This window comes from Rhea americana, unplaced genomic scaffold (genome assembly GCF_003343005.1).
Source record: "Rhea americana isolate MKP2758 unplaced genomic scaffold, rheAme1 scaffold_76, whole genome shotgun sequence".
Lineage (NCBI taxonomy): Eukaryota > Metazoa > Chordata > Aves > Rheiformes > Rheidae > Rhea > Rhea americana.
This window is the reverse complement of record NW_028186934.1, coordinates 3371915-3398368: the sequence shown is the minus strand read 5'-3', so window position 1 is coordinate 3398368 and position 26454 is coordinate 3371915. Positions and strand designations below refer to the sequence as shown.

The 26454-nt window shown below is 42.2% G+C and overlaps 1 protein-coding gene across 2 annotated transcripts in view; it reads right to left on the bottom strand.

Moving 5' to 3' along the window:
* The window catches only part of SI (sucrase-isomaltase), a 50131-nt gene extending 37650 nt beyond the window's left edge, over positions 1-12481 (bottom strand). Inside the window, exons 1-6 of one of the 2 annotated variants that reach the window (XM_085322315.1) lie at positions 12351-12481; positions 11317-11401; positions 6900-7020; positions 6708-6817; positions 5239-5390; positions 1933-2104 (exon numbers count right to left, since the gene is read on the bottom strand). In XM_085322315.1, the coding sequence (XP_085178441.1) occupies positions 1933-2104; positions 5239-5390; positions 6708-6817; positions 6900-7020; positions 11317-11401; positions 12351-12481 (771 nt within the window). The remainder of the gene's footprint in view (positions 1-1932; positions 2105-5238; positions 5391-6707; positions 6818-6899; positions 7021-11316; positions 11402-12350) is intronic. The other variant, XM_085322316.1, reaches the window with a different exon arrangement.
* Between the last annotated feature and the right edge of the window lie 13973 nt (positions 12482-26454).

Below are 26454 nucleotides of genomic sequence, written 5' to 3'. Positions count from 1 at the left end.
TTTAAATYTAACCTATGTAAATAAGAGAATGCCTGGTTTCTTTTTTGTCTTATTTCTCTTGCTTTTTCCTTGTACTTTTAGCAACAAAAACTTTATAAATGATAACAGGTRTTGTCATAGTTGTTTATTTTCCATGAAAAACAAAACTCAGAACAAATTAACAAGGAAAATAACCATATCTATTTGAAATTAGCCTAGCTTAATTTTGTTCACTCTTAGTTTAACTTAATTAGTCTACATCCAATGGAGCCCACTCARATAAGAGCTATCTTCAAACCTCCCCATGCTAATTATTAAAAAGAGGCGGTTTATAAGCTGAAAATTTAGYAGCGATGGAAAATCAATGTGATGATTTCTACAATAGAGCTTGTCTATAGTGAGACAAAAGTGAGATAATTTAGATTTCGGTTCTGAAAACAAGAACTGAGCTTCACGACGTTTCCCTGGGCCAAATCACGCCCTACRTAGCCATCTCSAGCAATTAGACCAGAGGGGRTATAATTAGTTTCTCCTACCAAATTCCCACGTGGTGACCAAGTTTCCCAAGGRGAAAAAAAAMCTTTTCCCCAACATCTTGGCAGGGAGCTCCCTCACCCGCTAGCTAGCGGACAGGGAGCTAGTGGAGGTGCAGCTTAAAGTGACTCAAATCTCAGCAGCTCACTCCCTGGGGTCCCTGATCAACTTTAACATTAACTCCCATGRTGGAAGTCTCCAGATAAGAGGTGCTAGTTTCAAAGCATTAATTAATTACGTACAGGGATTCGGCTAGTGYAGCTTCTATTTCAGCGAAACACTTCAGTGCTCCCTCGAAATAAAGCGTATGGATTGTTGCCTTATTAAACTGAGGTAATAGGGACAAATTGTGTTTATCAGACGTTCATGAGCTAGTTATAAATAAATTAGTTCAGTTTAACCACAGTAAAAATGAAACCAAAAATGTTATTAGCAAACATTCATTCTTAGTATATATTGATTTCTTTTTCCATAATGTCCTTAAAGTTGATTACGTACCACTAGACATATAGGGTTTTCAACGCCTCTTTTTCTTTTTTTAATAACAGGAGTTCAATTGAGTGCTTACAAGCTTTAGCAAAATTTTCCCTTGTTCAAAAGCTTCTATTCAAAGGAAAAGATATTAATAAACATAGCAATGAGATTYGATTGCTTACATCCCCAACGTACCCAAAAAGGTTGCGTGGGGGAATGCAGAACCAGAAAAAGCAGCGAGCAGAAAACGAGCATCGCTGTTCCCACCAGCGCCTCGCCTTCGGCGCGAGCGGTTCGAAACCGCGTGCGCTCGGCGTCTCCGCTAACAAGTCCCTGGAGCGGGGCACGGGCAGAGCGACGCGGTGCATCGCCGCGCGCCAGCGCTGCCGCAACCTGGACCAAAGCCAGGGAAGTCTCGGCGCACGTGCACGGTTCTTCTGCTACAGTCATCGGAAAATGGGCGCCTTGGAAATCATTTTGGAAGGAGGCAGCCATAAAGACTCGAAACAAATAACTGCCGACAGACATACTTTATCTCGTAAGGAAACAGCTGTTAAATGGAATTGTGCCATTATTTGCTGAGCTGCGAAGCCATTAGCTGGAAACGCACGTACTGAGTTTTGCGCACAGCGATGCATTTGGACATATTGTTATTTATCGTGTGCATYGGTGGGAGCTGAAGAGTCTCGTGTATTAATGTTTATCGAGTGATTTTCAACACTTCACACGAACATGCACCCGCACAAAAAAAAATCAAAATATTTATAAAAAGCTATTCCTYGGGGAACTTTCATCAGCAACATCCTGCTTTTAGCAGTAACATGTGGTGCCTGACAAGTCTTCGGGGAGCAACTCAATGGATATTATCAACGTGTCTGCTGCATAATGCATCTGGATCCCTGGACTGATGTGCAAGGAATGAGGTGCGGCGGCGGGAGCCCTTACCCCGGAGGGGGCCGTGTCCCTGCTGAACATGGGCCAGGTTTTCCAGTTGACGTCGTGCCGGTACTGCTTGTGCACGTGCTCGCCCACGCCGTAGATGTTGCTGCTGGGCAGTTTGATGGACAGCTGCAAGTACTGGTCGGCGTACTGCAGCGGCCCAATAGTGGTGTCGAACCTGATCAAACAATAAAAAAAAGAAAAAATAAGTATTTTAGCAATAATTACTCCTATTTGTTAGAGCAGAGCRGGGCCCTGATGGAGCTGGACCTGGGCAGAGGGCAGCCAGAAAGGTCTTGTCTGCATGACCAAGCTGTTTTGGGGGTTGTGTCCCCAAAACTCCCAGCACGATAGCCAGGCAGGTGGAAAATTTCCATAAGGGGAAAGAAACACAGAAATAATCCACTTTTTACCAGATTTTTCAAATCAATGGCAGCTCGTGCCTCAGAGGAAACCACGGCCCYGTGCTGCAGCAGTCTGGGGGTGGAGGCAAGAGCCTCCCCGAGGACGGATTACAGCAGTGATTTAATCCTTAGCAGGGCACAGTCCCAACTGATGGCTATCGCGTCTCCCATGGGAAACCTCGCGTAAGGCAGCCGCGAAGGTTTTAAACCTTAGGAACGGCAAGTTGGTGGTGTTGAAAATAGATAYGGAGCCTCTTTTAAATATATATTTGCCCAAACGGAACAAGCCAGAGATCAATAATCCTCCTTTACATCTCTCAGCGAAACACRAAGTAAAAGCCAATTTCATTAATAAAGTATCTTTTGTTAATTTAATTTAGTAGCTTTCGCCAATCCCTTTCATTACTGACAAACTCCTAATCTYCCGGTCAAGGATTAGCAGAGCTTTATATATTTAAGAAAAAAAAAACTAATTTCCTTCCTCGTTTCTAGGGGCAGGACTCGAGACCCGGCGGGGACCTTTGCACCGAGCCGGAGCGGCGCGGGCGCGTTAATTGGTTTTCCTCGCTGCGCCCCGCTGCCAGCGCAGCGCTGGGGCCGGCTGTCCCCTGCCGCCGAGCGGCTCCGGCGCCCGTCCGGGGCTCCCTACCCGACCATGTGGACCTTTTCCGGGTCCAAAACGTGGGCATTTCCCATTGAGTTTGCCAGACCCCGCTCTGTCTCCTGGAGCCTTTCTTTTCTATTTTTTTTAAACCCTCAAAATAGAAATAAGTTTGAAATATTTACTTTTTTTTTCCTTATGAAATGACCAACTAGAGAGAGAGAGAGAAAAAAAAAGAAAGAATTCCGATTAATCCAAACATTTAATTTCATTAATTTTGAACTTATCGGTGTTGRGTTTCCTCTTTTTTCATCCAAGACTTTTAGCATTCCCCATTGAGAAATGCATTAAAATTGACTCCTGTTCAGAAGTAGTTTTATTTTCCCTCATTCATCATTTTTTTAAAATGAAACAATCATAAATAGAATGTAATTATGATTAAACCAGATTTAAAGCTCAAAGCAATTGGAACGAAGCTGATCCTGAGATTTGAAGGTTATCTTCAGCTTTATTAAGCTAAGAGCTTATGGGGATCTACAGAAACACAGTCTTTCACCAAAAGCAGAGGAAATGACTGCCTTTGAGATGGCAAACTGCTACCTAGCTATGTTTCAATGTCATGCACAATTTCAAAGCRATCTGCTTTTGTCTACTCACTTCATGAATTTTTAATCAAACAATCTGCCTTTTGTGTRATATTTGTGATAAATTCGACAATCTAGAAGACGTAACATGTTAGTCATACGAAGGAGAGCAATATAACTTTCTCCTAACTTTACACAAACACACCTACATTAATTTTAATGAGAATTTATCACTCTGGATGGGTTAGTGGACTATAATTGTATTTGTATAACTGTATTATATATGACTTAGCTGTATTTCTCACTATTGTATTATTACTAGAATAAGAGGTCCTTAAACTAAGCAAACAGATAGTGTATTAGTAGTTACAAACATTACATAAACAAGTTACAATAACAGGGGAGTCGGCACTTTCAGCAATCACAATCCACTTGTGTTATCTCTTTTCTTTTTCTGTTTTAAATTAAAGTAAAAAATACTGATACTATAAAGAGATTTCGTTGGTCAAACCCTCATCTGATGTACTTTTGCCCAGTTTTAATGATTAGTTAGACTAGTGATACTGGAAAAAATCTATATTTTCTATGAAATTATGATAATATTTGGTGTTGTCTTGCAAATGATGATGGTGATTGGTCTATCAGAGGGCTAACTTTTGGGGAGGGGTTCAAGAGTAACGAATGATGATGCCAGTTGGTAGGCTATATTGCTACCAGTTATCCTATTGGTAGGATAATTAAGACTTTTGTAATGAATTGCAATAAAATATTAATTTTCACTCTTCCTTACCCAAGGGGCCTCCCTTTTCTCTGGATGTTTAGTCACTGGGGAAGGGTGCTTATTCTGTGTAAACAAATTTAATCAAGGATTTACATCCAAGGGGCTACTTTTATCACATTTTAATATTGGCTTACTTCTAGATACTCACAAAGTCACAGTCAAGCATAACTAATTTTTTTTCCTTTAAAGACAGAAAATGCAATTTTTTTTTTTTATGAAATTAAATAAATGTCTAAGGACAATACAAGCAGTCTTCCAGAGCTCTGGATCAAATCATCCTATTGAACTAGATTGCTTATTCTCCCCTCCATATACCTACTTAATCAGTCGTAGACTACCGAACACCAAGTCCATCTATAGTGCACTCTATAATAGCAAATCAATCGCTACAGAGGGTTTTAAGTAAACAATACTAATAACCGCGCAAACGTAATTGCTAATTAATTAAACTTGAAGAGCTGACAGCAATCCCACGTAGCAGTCTGCCAGGTAATCATTCCTGGATTGATTGAACGGGCGTGCTGCTTCCGACACTTCCCCCTTTAAATGGGTCTGAAAGCTGGGCAGCGAGCTGCAAGGTAGGCTTGCTCTACTCATTTATTTTTAGGAAACGAAGGGGATGAAAGCATTCAATATATAAGGATTCCCTGAATCAATCAAAGAAAGCAGCTGTGAAGATTTTCCCYGGTATTAAGAGGAAAGAGGACAAAGAACCGGCATGGCCAGACCTAAAACTGCTCAGAGAGCTCTCCACATCKCAGGAGCTGTTTTGAGGGCCCTCAATAGAGTCCTTTCAAATTATTCCTCGCTCRGAAGAAAAGAGGCGCATTACATGCCCCATATACGTGCCGTCTTGGGCACGCATCATTTGTGCTCAACACAGACTTTCAGAGAAAACAGAACACGTCAGCACTATTCATCAAAAGCACCAGAGTTACTTACAGGACTTTTCCATTGCTTAGTCTGGTCACCACGATGCCAAAGGGATTCTGCTTAACGTCAACTTTATACTTTAAGTTGGAGGCTGCAGATCCACTGAAGGATTCCACGTGCTCATGGGGGACTTCAAATCTYTGTGCGTTAGGATCAGTAATCTGTACATATTAAAACAACAAAAGTTTTAGGCTTTTAGAAATTAATGTTCAGTTCTTATGCCCTCCAGCACAAACAGATACTTCTGACTTAGCAAAAACAGACATTATCAAAACAGCATTAAGACAATAAAGGGCTGAAGTCAATAAATGGCAGAATTAAGACTGTGTAAACCTATGAACCCCTTTGTTTATATATACATTAGGATATTTCCATTATTACTTGATCTGAGAGGATTTTTCCCAYGGAGTTCTACATTACCCAGAATTTGCACAACTGTATTCCCAGTGGTTTCCCAGCCCTTGAGCTCCTCAAGGGTTTTAATCTTTCTCCATGACTAGACACTGGCTGAGCACAGACTAATGTAGCCTGCCTTCCAGACGTCCCACTTGGCAGTCCTACTTYTGGCAAACCCCCTTCCAGTCCCGGTCCCAGTCCACCACGTATTTCCATCCCTATCCCAGTCTTCCACTGTTGTCTTCACCAGTTCTCTCTTCACACTTTCCTTGCTCTGTTTCAGCTATTTCCATATTTGTCCTCAACCCTGCCTTTTCCTTGCTCAGTAGGAACACATAAAAAGAGGAATTTTTCCAGCAGGAAAAGTCCAGCTAACCCCTAGAATCCAGGGATATTACATATTCACAGACTACTGAATTTTCCATAAAGAACAGAAAGCTTTAGAAGTACTAAAGCTTCCCGACAAAACAACTATGAGATATGGCCAGGTCATAAATAAGAAGTAAATAAATACATTTGCCCCCAAAATGTTTTCCTGTGATGATGAGGAAAAGGTAAAGAACAAAAAAGTTCATCTTTTCAAAGGTACTAGAAAATTTTTTAATTTGAAATAATTGTCATTTTTCATTTTCATCATTAGACCTATGCAAGGACAAAGAAAGAAAGGTCTCGGCACTCACCGAGGGGCTGAGCTTTCCCCCTCGGTGCTGTGGCCCGGGAAGCTGTGCCAGCATCCCAAGGGATGGGCCTTGTGCCATGAACGGACCAGGAAGCAGGACAGCAAGGTCCAGAGGCTGGCTGTGTATTTTGAGTCCAGACCTTTCTAAAAAAGCTTTAAAAATGGTTGTCAACCATAATTTGAGCTTGCCTGGCCRGATAAAAGGTTCTCCTGGCCAAAATCTGCTCTTGGATGCACCAGGACACACCTCAACAGGGGTCACGAGAGCAACGCAGAGAATTAGCGCAGCCCTTATGGCCCTTATGGCCCCCCTACGCCACGTTTCTCCATGATAACTGCCTGTCCGAAATGTTGCACGTAGCCTGAACCTAAAGAAAAAAAAAAAAAGCATAAAAAAATTAACCTTGAACCGGAAGCGGTTTTGCGTCTGATACTCTCCGGTGAGGAGGACGGTGTTGATGTCGTTTCCGAAGAGGGAAGGTGACGACAGCCTTCTCAACGACGCCTGGAAGCCTTAGAGGACAAAGACACGTGTCGCAGCGCGGAACGGGACGTGTGAGCGCGCGCAGCCCTCCGAGCCGGGCCCGCAGCTTACCCGCCTGGGTTGTCCGCACGGATCCGTCCACTTGGTAGCCGTGGGCTGACGAGAAGTAGCACCAGGGCACGCTGGTGTCGCTCTGCGGCCCCCAGCAGCAGCCGCGCAGGTTGCAGAGGTTCTGGCGCGTGAGCGGCACACGTGAGCGGATTTTGCACAAATAAACCCCCCGCGCTACARTAACAGAACGCACCGGAGCTGTGTTTTACCCCAGACCCAGAAACCTCTAAAATATTTACCTATAGCCTGCCTCCTTCTATGAAAATAAAATAATCTATCAAGTGAATTTGTTGGCACAGAATAAATAGAATTTCTGGATTCAGAGTACAAACWTGCTTATTGGTGCTGGAAAAAATAATGACTTTTGAACATTCGYTCTTTCTCGAAACCACAAGATCCTCAGGTAAAATGAACCTTTAAAAAAACCTATTGAATCGTCTGAGCTATGACAGATAGCAGCATAGTCTGACCAAAAGTCACGTTGTGCAGAGTGGATAAAAGTTATGGATGTTATACTTATAAAATAGTTTAAAACTATTTAGTTTAAATAATTATAAAATAATAATTTGTGTATAAAACCCAAACTAACGACTTCCTGCACTGCCTGCAAACRTCTACACTGCTCAGCTGGTATAATACACATTTTAATCTGATGCTTCTATATCACAAAGGCTGAGATACTTCCCTACAGCCTCAACCTGAGATAATCAATTTTTTTCCAGAAAACCCTAGGCAATTAACCCTATTGTTTAAAATACATCTCAGTGTAGTGGGACTAAACTTTACACTGCATTGCAGTAGGCCAGTAAACCAGAGCACCTGCACTTTGTGGTTAGAAATTAACTCGTTCACACATTCTTTGTGTGGATTTTATACTCCAGGGTAAGATTTGGGTAATATATCACTCTAAGTGTCCTCACACTGTCTCTTACTACGGAAATAACTCACGACTGGGGTCAACAGGCAGTAGCAATGCAAGAGGCTTCACTGGGAGCAAAGGGCTACCTCGGTCCATGAAAGATCTCAGGTGCCCAAGTCCAACCTGCACATCTCCAGGACCTCATCCCCCCTGCGCATCTCCAGGACTTCTACCTCCACCTCCCAGCTCACAGAAGCTCTCGAAGCTGCTTTTGCCTTCATCCATCTGAGATCAAATATTTTTGGCGTTTGTGCTGTGTTTATTTTAAATACAYCACAGAGCATCACAGCTGGAGCTGGCCCAGGCTCTCTGCTGCCGCTGGCCTTAGCCCCGGTGGCCCTCACTTCTGGGTTGTGGGGCACAGGGCGGCCAGTGCTGTGCACATGCTTTCTGCAGCCTCTGAGCAGAGCCAAGACAAGCAGCACRGTCCGAGGAGAGATACCAGTGACTCACTTTTCCCCCCAATCATTCACAAATCAGTGCATTTAATAGGGCTGTGAAATAGCTGTGTTCACTCCCCACCTTTCCAGCTCCCACTAGAAGAGACTTATTATACCTTATAACCAGTGTTGCAGGTTATAAGCTATCTCAGATAGCTTAAGAAGCACCTATCCCTTCTGTCTGAAATTCTTTTTTTGTTGTTAACAACTACATCTYGCAAAACTCAGATCTTTGTTCCCTTCCCTTCCTATGTCGGGGAGCATCCTACGTACGGAGCACCAGAATTACTCCCACAGTCTCATTACCCCTCCCTAGACCAATGACAAAATATCCCGTGCAGAGTACGATAGTTTGAACAACAGATAATATCCAAAAGCCTGATGGTTACAGTATCTCCTTCCTCCAGTTTCATAAGCACACTTTGTTTCCCAGCTGCCTCCAGGGAATACTCCCGATCAGTGTCGGCAGCCGCTCTGCAGTGCSGTGACACCTTTCTAGCTAGCTCTGCCTCTAGCAGGTTTGCGAGCCGCAGCCGTGCAGTTTCTTGACGTTTTAAGCTTCAAGACAGAAGTAGGTGCGTGGGGTGCGAGACCCTTCGCACCGAACGCCGAGAAGGAGCAGAGTTCACCCCAAGAGTATTGGAGAGGCCTCTATAAAACCTATCATTTGACGCAAATAAAGATGAAAGCTGGCCGCAGCCCCTGAGCTRTAACAACGGCGTGACAGATACCGATACCCAATAAAGCCAGGGAGAGAAAGTCAAAGCGTGATTAGAGACAGTCTCGGATAYGAGGAAGCAGTTTGTGACGGCGAACGCTCTGAGATGGCTTCTGCACGTCGACCTTGGCACCCAGGACTAAGAGAGTAGCTTGCCTGTGTGCTTAACTACAATATTTCTTCTACGCAAATTGAATAGACAAGCCTGTGCCAGCAGAGTATTGCTAAAATAAGATAAAAAGAAAAATAAAGCGTCAGAGGTATCAGAGTAATGCTGAACAACTCTAGCCCTCRTCGTGGTGGTTCGTTTTTTATTGGCATGTTCCTCTTCTCTAATCAAAGTTCACTAWAGTTTGCCACAATAGGGAATAGTTAATAAATGTCTGCTTTCCCTCAGAGTTTCTATCTTTGGCAATCCTGTGAACGGTTAATAAATATTTATTTTCTTTCCATACTTTTACCCTGTACAATCCTACTTATAAAAGCTCATTTTCTGGCTTATTTTATAATGTCTTGAGTGAATAAAAAAAAATCAAGACAGATACTAACCTACGTGCTACAAGAGCCYAGGTAAATCATAATTTTCCCAACTGCTGCTTATCCTGCAAGCTTGTAATGGAAACCACTACAGAAGAGTTATCTCCTTCCCTAAGTAGGCATCTGGGGTTTTACAGCTCTGCCTCTGGTAGTACTAAAAATAAGCCTAAAGAAGGACAACCAAAATGTTTGCAGGAGAAAATGTGCAAGGGAACGAGTGGCGAAACGGGTGCAGTTTTGGGCTATGCGAGGCATGCACCTAACGGAGCTCGTCGGGGCGCGGATTAAAGGCAGTGTCTGTCTCAGGAACCCCGTGAAATCAGCTCCCCAGTGTTCGTTAGGGAAAGAACGGGTTTGAGAATCGTTTTTTAGCTCCCACTGTCCAAACCACCCCAAAATGAAAAGAGTTCAAAAACACATTGCAGAATAAAACCGTGCCAAAATATCTCATTTTTGAATAACCCTTGCCACTATTTTTCCTAGCCGGTGCTGGGGAGTAGGAGGCGCACACAGGCCGTTAATCTGGGGTGCAAAATATGAAGATCTGAGCAGCATTTCCTCCTCCAGAGCAGTTTTTGCTCCAGACAAGTGATGTATGGCCACGCTCTAAACCACAGTCTTCCCAGCAGAAGTCACTTCCCACTTTCTCAGATGTAGGAAAATAATTGCATGGTGGAGGAGGAAAAGGAGCAAAATTGGGAAGGCAAGATCGCAAAAAAACAAGCTTTTGCATGGCACAGAGCCRGGCCAGACCCAGGGCTCCGGCTGAGCAGGGCTCGGAGGCTTCAGGGACCAGCGAAGGAACCGGCTCCTTCCAGCGAAAGAGAAGAGGTTCAGCCTCCAATAATTTATCCTCCTGCAGGATTTTATTGAACTATACAGCATAACACGACCTGTGGCATGACTGTACCATTAACAACAGTCCGTTCTGCAGTCAGCTGGGAGATTTGCTCAGAGACCGAGACAGCCAGTTAATCATTTTTGGATCTCTATGAATGATGCAAGCACCAAGCATCATGATATATTCACTATTTTTTTTCTACTCAACTTCCCCCCCCCCCCCCCAAATTAAGCAAAGATGGCAGGTACCCATCACTTTCCATCAGAGTAAGAACATTTTAAAAGATGAAAAGTAGCGATGATAATAATAATAATGGTAAAACTGTTTCAACAACAGCCACTATACAAATGTTCTRAACGGACTTTGAAAATTTAGGGCAGTTCTTTCCACTGGGAAAGAACTCACAGCTTCTTAAGCAAAATCATTTCTACATTCTGTGCTCCAYCAGAAGCCAGACGTCAACTGAGCAAGAAAGAGATTGAGACTAAAACTGGTTCTGAAAGGAAACTATGACAATGTCTATTATAGCTGAAAAATCTTGAGCAGCTCAGTAAAGTGCATCCTGACCGGCTAATTCTAAAATATACCTTATTATAGATGTTAACGCTTGGCCATCCCACAAGAAAAGAATTGTTTCACCAAACACAAATTCACATAAAAAACAAGGACTGGATTTTCCAAACTGCTTCCCTTGATGCTTCCCTAATTTTGTTCCCACCTATCTCAAGGGAAGATTGATGGGGTGGACTTTGGTGGTGGCCTTCAACCTTTGACAGCAAACTGCTGTCAACGGGCTGAAACTGATAACAGCGGGGCTACACTTCGCTGTATTCAGGCAYGCACAGATCGAAACTGGCTAAGGAAACACTGATCTAGCAAAGACAAGTTAAGTTTTCGTAACTAAATTTAAGGCTTTACGGAATAACACCCGTTTTATAATTTTCTCTGTGATGTTTCCAGACCTTTGTTGCTACTTGATCCGGGATGCAGTCAATCCTCTCTGAGGCTGTCAGAAGTGTGCATTGTGGAGTGAATTCTGTCGGGGAAATAAGTTCATGGGTTATCGTCAGTATTTCCAAATTATAGGAATATCTTGATTATCTTTTCAGTCATTAACTATTTCTGCAACCTTTACCTCACGAACTTGAAACTGTGCAATCATTAAAAACAATTCAAATGAGCCTAAACTATTGCTACTGTGATTTCTCTTACTGTTAAAAAATTGCACATACCTGTTCCAGATAAAGATAGGARAGCTTCACTTTTCAGTTTTTAAACATATGGCTGGTGCTTTTAGTTTTATTTCTGAAGATACGCAAAAACCTACCTTTAAATAAGCCTTCTAACAAATTTACTTCCTGCAAAGTGCATATGCCAAATGAAAATTTGAAGGTCTTCCTCTTTCTTACATGATGTTATGCTGTTGCTCTTATATGTGCCCCTTCTGAAATACCCTTCGCTCTTCGGCACTTGACCTGGAGCAGCAGATAAAAGCACCCAAAGGCCAGCAAGATGCTCGGATATATTTCAGGTTTGTGAGAGCAAATTAAGGTGACCCTTAATTTACTGCCATTTTCACCTACAAGCTGTTTGCTTCGATCTCCATACGCAAATGGTTACTCAGAGAAAATGGGGTGGAAAGCAGGATGCTCGGAGTTAGCATCTCTGCAAGACAAGCGGCTTCTAATGCACTAACACATTAGCAGGAAATGCTGCAGGTTTTCGTGATTACAGAGCTTTTTTCCCACGTAGTTTGGCTACTTCTGCACACTCCCCCTCCTTCCTTCTCTTTCTTTCAGCCATGCCTTGTATTCAAGAGCACTGAAATCAAATTAGCTCTACGTTTAGAAAACGGAGGGAGGCGAAGAGAAGCGCCGGCTTGGGAGGGAGGGATAAGGGTTGTTTGCGACGCCGGGTTGTGAATCACCCTACGGCTTACGTCTGCGCCGCGGCGCGGCGGCGGGAGCGAGTCCCGCGGGGAGCCGGGGCCGGCCGGTACTCACGGGTCGTTTTGAGGCCCGACTGCCCGGTGGCGAAAAGGCCGATGAGGACGCAGGCCACGATGAGGGCCAGGCAGAACAGGACGATGAGCGTGATCTCCAGGCTGCTGAGCGTCTTCTTGCCCATGGCGGCGCGGAGCCACCTCCCTGAAGCCGGGCGCTGAAATAAAACGGCACCTTAAGGACGGTGATGCTCACGTCGGGAGTAACCCCCGTGGCACAGGTGGCTGCGCTGTTAAACATCTGGGCAATCACTGAGAAATTTATTTTGCTCCCTGCAAACTTATTCCAGACATTCGTGAAAAAACATTTCCTTCCAAGTTTAATTCTGGTGATCCTTACATTTTACTGCAACTGAAAAGAAATCCCTTATTCTTGGGTTCTGCAAGCTTTCTTTCTGTCTTCAGGACAACCAAAAMCCTAGCTCCTATTTTATAAAGGAGGATGTTGATTTTTTTTTTTTTTTAATATATTTGTCAGAGCCCCTAACGGACTCTGGTAGCCCGCTGTGATCGTGGCACTTGGGAAGGGCACGGCACGGGTCACRGGGAAAGTCACTTATTTGCCAAGCAGGAGCAAACAGCGCGAGCTCAGCTCAGCGCTGCAGTTTAGCGAAGGCGAAGTAACCCCCGCGAGCAGCACGCTGGCAGCTGCCCAAATCACAGCCACAGCGACGTGGGGTGCGGCGGTGCCTTAAACCGCAGTGCAAAACGCACGGTTTTTACCCCTTTGTGGCTGAATTTCTGCACCCCAGTTCTGCTGCCAGCGGCCGGTGCAGCTCCGGGAGCAGCCGCAGGGACGCTCCGCCGCGTGGGCTGCTCGGTCTCGCCGGACCGTTAACATTTAGCTGGACACCAGCAGTAAAACTAATTAAAAGTAATCTCCAGCATCCAGATCAATATATACTGGCAGCAGTCACTGCGTTTTTCATTTGGTTAAGAAYGCCTAACCTTGTGAAACAGCCTTAAACACTACTAATTTACTGCTGTTTAGTTAAAATAAGAAAAAATGGGAATCTGTATGCATTACGCTGGCATATCAAAGCACTTCTACATGTTGTAGTGATAATCCAAAAAGGGAAAACCACCTTTGAAAAATCTTTTTTTTTTTTTTTTTTTTTTTTTCAGAACAGTATAAATCTGCTGAGCATCCTCACCTCCAAGTATCTCCCATTGCCCCCTCTGCACTCTCAGCCACAAGAGTGAGTGAACGAATGCATAGCAAAAGCAATAGTAATAAAAAAAAAAATCAACAAACCCTGGAGGAGTAAAGCTAGAACTTAGGCTAAAGCACTTTTCACTATGGTGATTAATAAAGAAGCTTTGACAAATAATACTATTCATACGTTCCTCATTAATATCAAGATTTGMAGCTTCTTTTTAACATCTTGAGTATTGTCACTCCCCCAGGGAATACTGTACTTAAAATCTGAAGCTGCATAGTTATACTGAACAGTATGCATTTGAAACACTGGTCTTTGCAATAGGGAAATGATGCTGCAGCGGTTCTTCCCTGCAGTTCCCTTCAACCTTGAATACGTGTTCACCAGGATCCCTAAAGAGTAATATTCATTTYGGGGAAAACTAGAATATCATCAAAGTTTCTGTTGTCAAAGAAAGCCCCCAAACAACCATAACAGAATATTTGAGTTCTTTGATTCTCAAAGTCTCCCCAAGTACTGAGACTTTGAAGATAAGGATTTAGAAATGTAAATTCTCCCGYGTGACATATACACAGTGGCGAGGTAAAATTTGGATGCAACAAACAAAATTACATACCTTAAAGCCCCTTTGCGTCCTTCATTCGAGGCTGCTGGGTGTAAGGTTCAACTTCAAAACCCATGCTTTATCCTGTGCTCTTATCAGCTCATTGCATCGGTCGTTAGTTAATCTACCAATGGCAGGTACAGYCGTAATTACAGGCAGATTGCAGAGACACTTTGAGCTGAATAGAGTTGCTATGGTTATTGCAGYCAAGGAATGGCTAGTTAATTAATAATATTTTGGTTCAGTGTCRCACATCAGGTTCCGTAAGCAGGAGAAAAGCAGCGGTGCCGTTGCAATACGCTTGGCCCACGCTGCGCCACCGAACGTTTTTGTCCTGCTCGGTTCCCGCACCGCTGTTGACAGCAGCTTTGTGGAGCCTCCATGTCCGTTGTCCGTCCCCACTGCTTTAACCACCACGGAAGCCATTAAAAGTYCCCAAATGCAGAACAGAGCTATGAAAATAGTTGTAGGAGGGAATCAAATGCAGGCTGGTTACAACTTTTTCAGGACTTCAGTATAAATTACCGATTTTAATATCAGTATATGCAGATTTCATGAGATTCTGGCAATAAATGTCAAAAGCATAAGAAAAATATAAATGATTAGCATGAAAGAAGTTTTACAGGGGCCTTTTTCTCATAATATGAAAAGTAATTGGGTTTTGTATTGTCCTCATAACATATCTGACCTTAAATCTTCCTTTTCTAAAGGAAAACCTTCAATCCATACTTCCTAAGACCTACTAAGACTTTAAAAAAGTCTTTGCAAGTTATACTGAAGTAATTCAGAGATGGCTGGGAAGAGCCACTTGTATTTGTTGAACTGTTCACAAATTCACTCAACTTCCCAAATATCTCGGCTCCCACCGGCAAGCGCGGGAAGGCGCCTGGTCCCCTCTGAGCACGAAGGGAACGGCTCTTTTTCTCCAGTCAGCTCTTAAAAGAAAGAAAATCAATCATACATATACAGCTCCATCGCTCTCCTKTAACCATCCATCTCTACACAGATGAATGTCACCGCTCTCAAGGACCCTGTTTTTGAAATGAAAGCTGATATTTGGCAATCTCACCCTCTCCATTTCATTGCGACATTATGCATTTGCTTAGGTGTGCAAGCAACCTCTGGAAGTGTAACGCTAACATCCCCCTCTTAACATTGCTAACTACACTGCTTTATGATTGCATATCGAGACACAACGGCTTCACAGGGATTGTGAAGGTGTCGTGGTTTAGGTTGCTTGGATTCTTTTTTTCATGCCTATCTATTTTCCAAGATTTATATTTTCACTGAGCTGATTTTGCAAAATTCTCAGTGCAGCAAAGCACATGGTCACGTGCTTCATCTGAGYGCACCGGCAGTCACACCGCCGTCAATATAACCATTTGCTAAAGTGCTTCCCTGTGCTCGCAATGCTACGCTCTCGTATTATCAATCACCTAACGAACATTTTCTGTGCAACTGGAGAAGCTAAAACTACAAAACAAAAAGGTCTCACAAGAGGGTTAACCAGCAGGTTTCCTCGCTGAGTATATTTTCATTAGTCTCCAAAGGTTCTCAACAGCAGCGCTTTTGGGTTGAGATGCGATATTGAACGAGAAGAAGCAGGAATGGACAATGCTGCGCTCGGGGACACCRAGAGATTGTAAAGACAACTGCGAGCTCAATTAAATGAAAGCTGGAACAACATGGTCTCTGCTGTGTCCTGATCTGGTTTCCAGGAATTAAGAGCCAATTCTCTTCCGCAATCAGCAAGAGGAACGGTGAGAAGCCCTTGAGTTTAGACTAGACTGTAGAGAATAGTCTAGAAAAATAAGCTGGGAAATGAGGTACTGTTAAAAATGCAGACATTTAAGAGAAGACATTTTTCTCCTAGTTTTTAATAGTCCAATTTTTAATTAAATCATATGCAAGGCTGGATGATTTTTAAAACTTGTTAGCTGGTCACMGTTGTATTTGTTCAGGGAGTTGCGCTAATAATTGAGCTTTCAAGTTAAGGGGTCTCGTCAGAAAAAAGAATAGCTCAGGCTTTTGCTACAACTTCACAAGAGTTGTTATTTCACTTTATCGGTATCAAACATTTACTTTTAATTACACCTTGGAGCCTTTAATTTCTGCAAGAACCAGCAACCAGTTCATGCAGGGAAATAATGATTAACCGAGGCGGAGGGACGTGTGTCAGAGATCTGCTGGGAATACGCAGAYCTTCCCATGCACCGTCTGGGCACTTCTTGGCCTTCCTGTTTGGATAATGATGGTAATAAGACTTCTGTGAGGGCTTCTGAAATCCTTAAGTGAAGGAAGCTGCATGAGGGCAGAATAACGCTGCTAGCACCATGTCACAGCCTGAGCCAAAGCCGGAGCAAGCAGAGGACGTTTCAGTGAGAGCTGCCAGGATATTCTGGGTGGGTCAAATTCTCTTTAACCACTGGTATAGTGCAGAGATGGACATATTTTCATTACTTTGGTGGAATGGAATATTACAGGGTCTCCACAAAACATGAGGTTATATTAAGTGAATAATGTTTGATTAGATATTAGAGCTTGATATTAGAGCTTTCTATCCCAAGATGGTGCTATTTTCCTAAGGGGAAAGTGGGTTGCSTCCAGGAGGACATTAGAGCTTTCCAGTGGTGATGTCTCCTTGACTACTATGGCCAGGACCTCACTACTGTGAGAGGACCTCTGGCTGCTCTGGCCTCTTTCCTGGGAAGCCCAGGTCTGGGAACAGGAGGTACACRTGCTGGCTGTGCCCCAACAGCAGGACTCTCCTATCCTGCACTGGCATTTACTTAAGATTGGGTTTGGAGCTTCTGAATCAAATCAGACTCTTTTTTTTTTTTTTTAGTTTGRATGAGATCTTTGAGTGGACGAATGTGCAGCAAATTGGGAAGACATCTCCACTTTTTATAAAATTTACATAAAGAAATGGATTTCTGTTTGGCACAGACATGCTTTTTAATGCAAAGGGCTAAGTCACCGACTGCAAGTTGTCTGGGAACTCGCCCCCGCCCCAGCACCACTCCCCAAACCTTCAAAAACACATTTGACATAATCCACGARATGCGACTTTTCTTCATAATCAACACTAGCAGGGCTTAGAGATGACTGAGATCATCTGACTCAGTCAGAGTCTCAGATTCTACATTACATCGTTGTTAAAACCCAGTCTGCTCCTGCTGTAGCTCTGCTGCTGTAAGTTAGTTTATACTAGTGATGAATCTGGTTGCAAGAATTTCAGGATTTGCTGGCAAATGAATAAGGCAGAAGCATGCAAGCAGAAAACGGGTCTAAATTCAGTACAGCTCTTACACGTTTCCTGGGAACCCCTTGGTAGAAGCCCTCAACCCGATCACATGGATGATATTCCTGCCCCCGAAACCTTTCCTTTTGACACTGAAATCACAGAAGACTTATCCCAGTGATCAGCCTAAAAAACAAACAAACAAACAAAAAACTTCGCAAAATTTCATACTGAAAAGATTTCATTTTGGAAACTCCACTGAAACACTCCTAGCCCACAGAGAAAGCAAAGAGAAACTAAGGCTATACTTTCAGCATTATAATACTCATCTGGAGCACTGGGTGAAGACTGGGTGCTGTCAGGATCATTTTTCTATTTACATAAACAGAGAATAAAATAGAGAGTCCTGAAGCAGAGGACCCCTTATTTTGAAAAGGCTCTTAGGCTGCAAGCTGAAGCCATTGCATGTTCTCTCTGGCTCGATCAGTACTGAATTATTAATCTGTCATGGCACTGTTTTAACAGAGGCAAAGGAAAATTTAAGTTGGTCCCTCTTCCCCTTTATTTTTACAGACTGTACTTTATTTTGGCTGTTTATCACACGAATAAAGGGAAGCCTCCGTAAATCCACTAGACCTTGGCAGAGCAGCATGAAGCAATGCAAGATCTGATGAACTGGGTAGAATTCATCCTGAAGAGGGGTTTAGCCCATGCCTTTAAAAAGCAGGTTTTTGCACTTTGGTCAGAGTGGACTGAACACTGGGAACCAGTGACGTGGTTCAGTTGAGAAACCATCTCCCTCCAAGGCTGTACTTGCACTTGCGGCTGGGTAAGGAGATGCACTGCAAAGGAAATGGCTTCAGCAAGTTCACCGGTGGCTCTGCAAAAAGTCAGTGCTTGCTACACCACGGGCGTCCGTGTGCTTCTGCTGCGGTTCGGTTACCAGCRTATTCTGCAGGGAGCTTTGCAAGTCGGTGCAAGGCAGCTCTTTTACGGGCATTTCTAGASAGAGACCTTAACAGACACCCAGGGAAGTTTTGTGGCAGCTCCAGGTGCTGAGGGCGTGCTGCCGTTGTGCTCTGCAGCTTGTCCGTCAGCTGCTGAAGAATGTGCAGAAGAACGGGAAAATTCCTACATTCCTGCAGACAAGAACTGGGAAGCAATTTCGGGGAAAAACTGAGCCAGAAAGCTCCTGATGAAATGAAAAAATGTCACTTGCACTGGAGTTTCCTTCAGACTCTGAATGGAGATCAGTGTGAACCTGGCCCAAAAAGGCCAAGAGCTGGGAACGACCCACAAGCATCCTGCAAAGGTTCAGTCCCAAAAGAGGCTCTGAAAGAAGGAATCTGAATTATCTCTCCTGAAAGTTGTCTTGTTTTCCCAAAGCACCCCACAGTTCAAGATCAGTTCCTGTGAGTTCAGTCTCAGTCAAAAACAATTTTCATTATACAGCAACTGCCAGCTAGAAGATTCTGATTTTGCTTGCTAACTACATATAGAAGTAATTTCAACCGAATAATTTCATTGTCATGGAAAAACCGCACATATTTGAAATTTATTTTCAAAATACTTACGGTTCCCCCAAGAGAAATGCAATTAGGCATTGTATAAACTCTATTCTTTTATATCTAAATAGATAATTATTTGAATATCAAAAATGTGGGCCTTTATCCTGGCTCAAATATCACTTCTGAGTCAATAACAAATCACAGCAAAGGTAATGAACATAGCCCAAAATTGAATCAAAGTGTTATTTATGAATCTTTATTACTTTGAGTTATAGCCCTGTACAAGCCCTGATAGTGGTTGTCATGATAACCTTCCCAGCCAAGCACACGCTGTGTGAAAGAGGAAGAAATTTTGCAGCTTTTAGTGCAAATGAGGAAATGACTTGTCGTGAATCTATAAAGATAGCAATCATTGCTGAGAGTCTCACTGTAGTTAATACAGTAGACATCTCTCAGGGGCTTGTGATGATCTGATAGTTGTAAGACATAGTATCAGAGCAAAAATGTTATAATAAAGCTTCTAAGAAAAAAAATGGTGATTTTTTTTTCCTCCCTAGTGAATGTAGAAAGCAGGAGCTGAGAAGGTGTCTGATGCAGAAAGAACAAGTATTGCTACAGTTTGAAGCATAATCATGAATATAAATCACTTGATTATGTCTGTAAATTAATAACTGCTGTTTTTCAAGATAACCAAATGATACATCTTTGCAGACCCAAATCTTATGTATTGCCAAAAATTTATTATCTATCCTTTCAGCTGAAAAAAAAAACAATTAAAAACTTGCTTGAAAAAAAAAGCATATTTTCTCTGTAGCCATTCATGCTTAAATCCATGGAAATATCAAAGTGTATCTGACAGTGCTACATGATCAAAATCTATTGTTTGCTTTTTTATTTCTAAAGCTGTAACGCAATCACTTTGGGAATATTTAAAAACGTAGAAAGTGTCCTACCGGCAAATTATCTGAACCTGTCATCTGTGGCTGATCATGTTAGTCTTAACTTCAGGATATACTTCTTTGCTTATAAAGAGGGGAAGGAAAAGAATTAGTATTTGCCTCCAGCTAATTGCTAGCTCCTGGTACATAACGCTCAAAAGCACCCTACCGGCAACTCARCTCACAGTTTCGTCCTCATGGTTCTGCTCTGTCACTCCCAAGGATGCTCCGTATGGGACAGCATTGTCCACATCCATGCCAAATCCTTCAGGAAGCCTTTGGGCTGCTCCAGCATGTTCACACTGAAGCCTACTGAGGCTGTCCACAGGCATGTAAGGCCCAAGAGCCTCTGTACCAGGTCCTGGAAAGAAGCTTGACTCTAGTATTTATTCCTTCTCCAGCATGTGCAGAGGCTTTTTCTAAAAAATAATGCTGGCTTTTCAGGAAATACACGCATTATTGAGGAACTGAAACTTGGCAAAACGTTGGATATTAATTGTTTGCATGAGGGATATCGTAAGGTGACAGACTGAGTGCACTGTGGGCGCTGTCTCAGGAGTCCTATCGGCAGCTGCTGTTTTGTTCTACTCTCAAATCTTAATTCTCTCAAGAGTTTAAACCTCGTGTGAATTACTGTGTTCCTTCCTGTGTGAAATGTACTGGTGGACACAGAATGTCACTTCTGCTAGGAGATCTGCAGACATCAGAGACATTTGCTGGACGTGGACATGTCGAGGATAACATTCAATTAAAGTTTTTTTCTTGGGACGAAAAAAGTGTATTTCTTCATATGAAACCCAGCCGGGGAGAGATTCAAGAACTGCTTAGAGAAGCACCCAAAGTCCAGTTTGAATGAGGAAGTGAAATGCAAGGATGCGATGGAGTGTCTGAGGCGACACAAACATGCACAAGAAGGGAAAAAAAATCACAGTGTGCCTGGGGAGGTGCACGAGGAACCTTTTCCTGCAGCGTGGTCCCATAATTTTCCYGCAGGACAGAGGAGGAGATAATTCAGCCTTGGTCGAGGCACGTGAAGGGGCAGGCGGGTCGTGACTCAAAGATATGGCCTTCAAACCACCACCAACGGTGTATACTCTAATAATTCAAATATAGGCAAAACAGAGCCTGGGATGTAAAAGCCTAATTCAGCCCATTCTGTATTCTGGCAGTCAAACTGCACATTAGCGTAAAATAAACACTCGTGTGACTACCTACTTGGGCCAGTTTGAAGACACATATGCAAGGACCACCAGGAAGCCCACGAGTCTGCCAGCTCTGAAGACCTTAAGTCATATGTCAGGCAGGTCCAAAATTATGATTAATGCTTGCCATTTCCAAAATGCTCCCAATTTTGGAAACGCAATTTCCGAAAACGAAGGAAGCAGAATCTGGGGGCACCTTCTAACTTTCCTGGCTTGTGAAACTGCATATGCACAGCTTTTATTATTTTCTGCAACCAGGAAGACCAGAAACTTTAGTTATTCTTGTAAAATGAAGGTTGATATTTTCACTTAACTGGAAGTGTAAAAAAAAACACCAAATATTTTAAGACGAAATTATGAAGTTAAAATACTGAAAATAACCTAAGAGCACTAAAAAGCCCCATGCAGTAAATAACACTGAAAACATGCCTTGCTAAGCCTTAATTTTGTGATTCATAATTTCTAACCCATTGCATTTTTGCAGGTCATTATTGACCAAGAGCTGAAATGACAGATTGGCTCCCTGCTTTTGGAGCGAGGACGAGATATTTCTGAAAGCAGCATCTTAATGAAATCGCCGTGTTGACCCTTTGCATTTTTTGTCAAGGCTCGTGTGCTTACTGCTTCTGTGACTTTCCTTGTCCTTGCTGCAGATGGTCCTCCCGCCAGCGCCGGTGCTTCTTGCTGCTACCGAGCAGGAAGCAAAGCAAAGCCACTGGCGTTGCACACTGATTCCTAGCCAGCTTTTTAGGTAGGTAGTTAGGCATTTAGTTACTGCATATTGCTCAGCTTTCCACTTTTTGCAATAAAATAATATATGTTTGTGGTAAGAAAGCAAAGACCAAAGGCTTGGGAGCACTTTTTTTTTTTTTTGTAAATAGGTGAATATTCAACATTCTTGCTTTTTAAAACACCACGAGGACTTTTTTTTTTTTAACATATATAGCCTTACAAATCCACATTGCTTCTGTTCAAACTAGTTTCACAAATAAAAATACGAAATATTGCCAGATTTTGAACAAAACTTTGGAGGTGGTGCTGCGCATCCCACCTTAGACGGGTGAGAATGCGGAGGGCAGTTAATTCGCACCAAAACCTGAACCAAAAGAGACGTTTGCACAAGCCTGCCTGTATCTGGCTGACCGCATTCACGTTAGCCAAGGACCTGATGTGTCTGGCAGATGCTCTGGTCCCTCCGGCCGGGCCGACCGAAGCCGGGATGCCAAGGGGCCAGCTCAGCACTTGGCACTGTCAGGGACGTCGAGCTGCACACGCTGAAAACTGCAATAAAAACCTTGTGTTATCTCCTTTTAGAACAATCAGAAAGAAATTCAGTACTATTAAAATAGCTCTCCTCGCCTCCCTTTTGCATATAAAAATAAATCTCAGGTGGAAAACGTTATCTGAACTTCTTTTAAATATTTTCTGTGGTGCTCCGGTGGGCTTTCCCCTCCTCAGTTTGAAAGGTTTTGCAGAATAGTAYGTAGGAGGGAAAAGTTTTGTTGCCATTTTTGTTTGTTTTTTTTAAGCAAAAGGAAAAAACAAACCAAGCTGCTAAAAAGCTTTTTGCTTAAAACAGCCTTACGAGAAGGTGGTTTCCACTTCTAGAGTGTCTTCCCTTCAAAGTCCGACCTACACACATGCAACGACTCTCCCAGAAACACCCCTCCCGAAAAAATAAAAGAACCCCTCAGAAACTATTCTTAGTGAAAGAATTCACAGCCACAAARAGTAGGTATTAATTTGAAGTTTTCTGGAAACAAGTACATGCACTTCTCTTACTCTGGTAATGGAGTGACTCATTTAACTCAGGTCAGTCCCACAGGGGAGGAGGGGAAAAAAAAAAACACTAAAAAACCCCAAAACCCCACAGTAACTGTTCCCGATTTTATCTGTGCTTGCATGAAGGACACGAGGAATTAAAGAGTCTCCAAAGAATAACTCATTAATGTTACTTACAGGAAAGAGGAGAAACATCTTCCATAAATTACCAAAATGTTCACATTAGCAGTGGCTCTGTGCTTAATAAATAGTTATCCTTGCCRTTAATATTGCTTCTGTAACAGTGCTTCCCAGATAAGGTGGTTCAATCTTGTATTAACACTCGGATTGAGCAATATTTGTTAATATTCTCAGAAAATCACTCCAGGAAGCAATGACCTGGCTACCGGGATAACCTTGTGCTGTCTAAAGAGTTGACTACAGTTGACTAAAGGATTTCATTTTAGTTGATAATACACTTTTGTGGATGCATATAATTAACTAAAACTATATTAAATACATTTATATAAATAAATGCATTAGGAAATTAAAGTAACTGAAGTGGTTACTATAGTATTAAGAAGATGCATAACATTCCTGATTTATCCTGAAGGAAATGAGAAAGCTAATGTATTCAGTACATGGCATCTTTTCATAAAGGAGTAATTTTACTTAATTTTAGTCCAAGAAGGCTATTTTGTAACAGTTTTTGAAATGCTATTTCCTGTAATCCAGAGCCGCACAGACAGAAAATTTTACCAGAATAATTTTCAAAAGAAAGAATACTAYATGACCTTTTTCTTCCTGAAGCATCACCAGAAAGACCTCCTCGCAATACTAATAGGTGTCATCATTGCTTTCTACATACATAAAGTACATGCTCTGCTACACCCTCCAAAGCAATTACCGTGATGCAGTACTCTTCAGACCGCCAGATCAAACACTGGCCGTTCAATTATTAACTTAAAGTTTCTAACCGGCTACAGTAATGCTGTCGAAGTTTTTTGCTTCGGTTCTAAGACGAGAAATAGGACAGGCAAAGGCGTAGGGAGGGGACGCGGGCTGCACGAAGGAATTGGCTGCTGAATAATCCCGAGGCTGCCTCAAGCCTGGAGCCCCAAACCCCAGGCTGGCAGAACAAGCCAAACAGAAATACATTAATACTGAAATTTCACATTTTTTGCCCACTCCACTCACCTCACTTTTAGTACTTTTGCTTCTGGTTATAGTTCTACGTAGCATTGTTATCCAAAAACACGTGCAACTATGTTTTCACAGTATTTATCTCAAATCAAGCACATGACCCTAACACAGGTCAGTTCCTTGTATGATAATAGTTTTGCCAACTCTCTTGCACGGTATTGTCAGATATAAGCCAAAGTGAAATAGAAACCACAGAATAAAAGTATTTTAAAAAGGGAAAGACTACTTCCAATGGAAATACTGCCTGGTGTACTCAGGCTGCGTCTAAATTCTCATTTTTAATGTATATTGAACCGGGAGATTTTGGGTGACTGTGAGAACTGGAACAGATGAACCTTAATAAATGGATTTTCAATTTTAAAATACCCCAGGAGTGTGAACGTGTGAACATTAACTGCACAAGTCTTGCCCCTTTCAAAGTAATTTGATCACAATCCTTCTATCATGTTAGAGGAACCCAGAGAATTAAATAAACCTTAATAAAACATTAAAGATCGGTTTGGCTAAGAGGACTGGATACATTTCATGCAAAATTTCTGAAACATGCATAGTGAGAAACTACAGGACTAGCGTGACAAGCATGAAATAGAAAACACAAAGAAATAAAGGAAAAGAAGCATAAATAGTAGGAAAAATAAGAGACTACAAGAAAGTGTTGTCTCTTATTAGACTTTTGGAAAGGGCTATTGGAAAGGAAGCGTAACAAACCAGCAGAGAATAGGAAGGGAAAATGTCAATGGAAAAAAACATTGCATTCAATGAAAATGCTTCTAACTTTTAAATAACTTATAGCCCATTTTTAAAATATCTATATCTATCTATATAGATAACTAAATTTAAAAAAAATTATTTGACTGCACAAGTAAAACTTTATCCAGCTTAATAACAATATGTGGTAGAAAAATAAAAGCTCATCAGATACAGTCTCTAAAAGTTTTATGCTTGGAATCCACAAGGGCAATAGGAACAGAAATTTCTCAAAATCTTCCCAAAGGTGCCAGTTTCAGAGGAGCAGTAACGAGAATCACTGCATCCTCCAGCAGGACCCAGGGACTCTTCTTGGTCTCCTTCGCTTACCGATGCCCCTTGTCCCAGCACAGCGCTGCGTGGCATTGTGCCCTGCCAACGCTACTACCTTCCCGTCGTGCTCTGGAACGAGCCAAGACTGGGAGGTCAAAAATACRTCCTCTCTGAGGGGCTAGTGATACTTCACCTGAAGAGGATAGAGGGCAGCTGAGRTTGCAGGTGGATAAAAACTCCTTTTAATATCAGCTGTAATGGAATTGGGATRTGGTTGTGACGGGAACACGTATCTAACATAGCTTAAGGGATGCATGCTGCAGACCGCTAGAACTAATCTAGAACTACATAAGCACCTTATTAAAATGAAAGACTTCTCTGAGTGCACTGGGAGAAGTTTAGCTGGTGAGACGGGTCCAAAGGGAATGGAAGAAAATGTTAACAGAACCACAGTAAGAGGTAAAAAGCCAAAATTGGTGTGATACTATTGACAGGAAAAATGATTATCCACCCATAAGAGAACATCTCAAGATCATAGAAAATGAGTCACACACGCTTGGGTGGACATACAGAAATGATAAATAAGAGAGGGGAAGAGATTATCATGGCAAACAATGTCCTATGGACTTAAATGCCTCAAAAAGAAGGGCTGATGAAGRGATTTGTCACACCTTTAGAGCAGAAAGTCATAAGGCAAAGGACAGCAGTATACTTTTATACCATCATGACTCAAGATGCACTTTTCTATCCYCTTTTCCTAGTAAAGATCTACTTATTTAGAGCATCCAGTTTAACACATGACAGTCATATGGCACATGAATATGTGCCACGCTAAAGCAACAGAGAGGAAAATTTTAGCCACTTTTTATACACTATTGCATAGTAGGAGTATTAGCACCTGAGTCAAAACCTGAGGTGTCACCAGATCAGTATTGCTCACTAAAGTAACCCTTAAAATTGACAGTCTAGAAGCTTGTGCAACAAATCAGAAAGGGGTAAGTTTAGCTCAGGAGTGAAGCACAGGCTTGTGGACACAATCTTGCTACTATCAGATAAATTATTTTTGAGCGTATGAGCTAAGTTTCCTTTAAAAAATGCAGAATATTATARCGTACTTTGTTTGAATTGGGGCATTACTCCACAAGCTTGTTTGTGTGCCAGCTACCACACTGCTCCCTAGGAAATATTATGCTAATATCTGAAGACGCATACTTCCATACAAATGGCCCAAGAACCTTGCCGAATTCCTCCAAGGCTATAATTCAGGAAACACACAGCTATATATTCATTTTCACTTTGAACTGCTATCTGTTTTCAGCAGAACTTCCAAGATATCCCAGTATCCCTTCAGGTTACAATGATTCCAAAAAAAAAAAAAAAAAAAAGAAAAAAAATCATTACAATTAAGTATGAGTAAATCGTTATGTAAATTAGCCTATTTATAGCTTTATCAAAACCAAA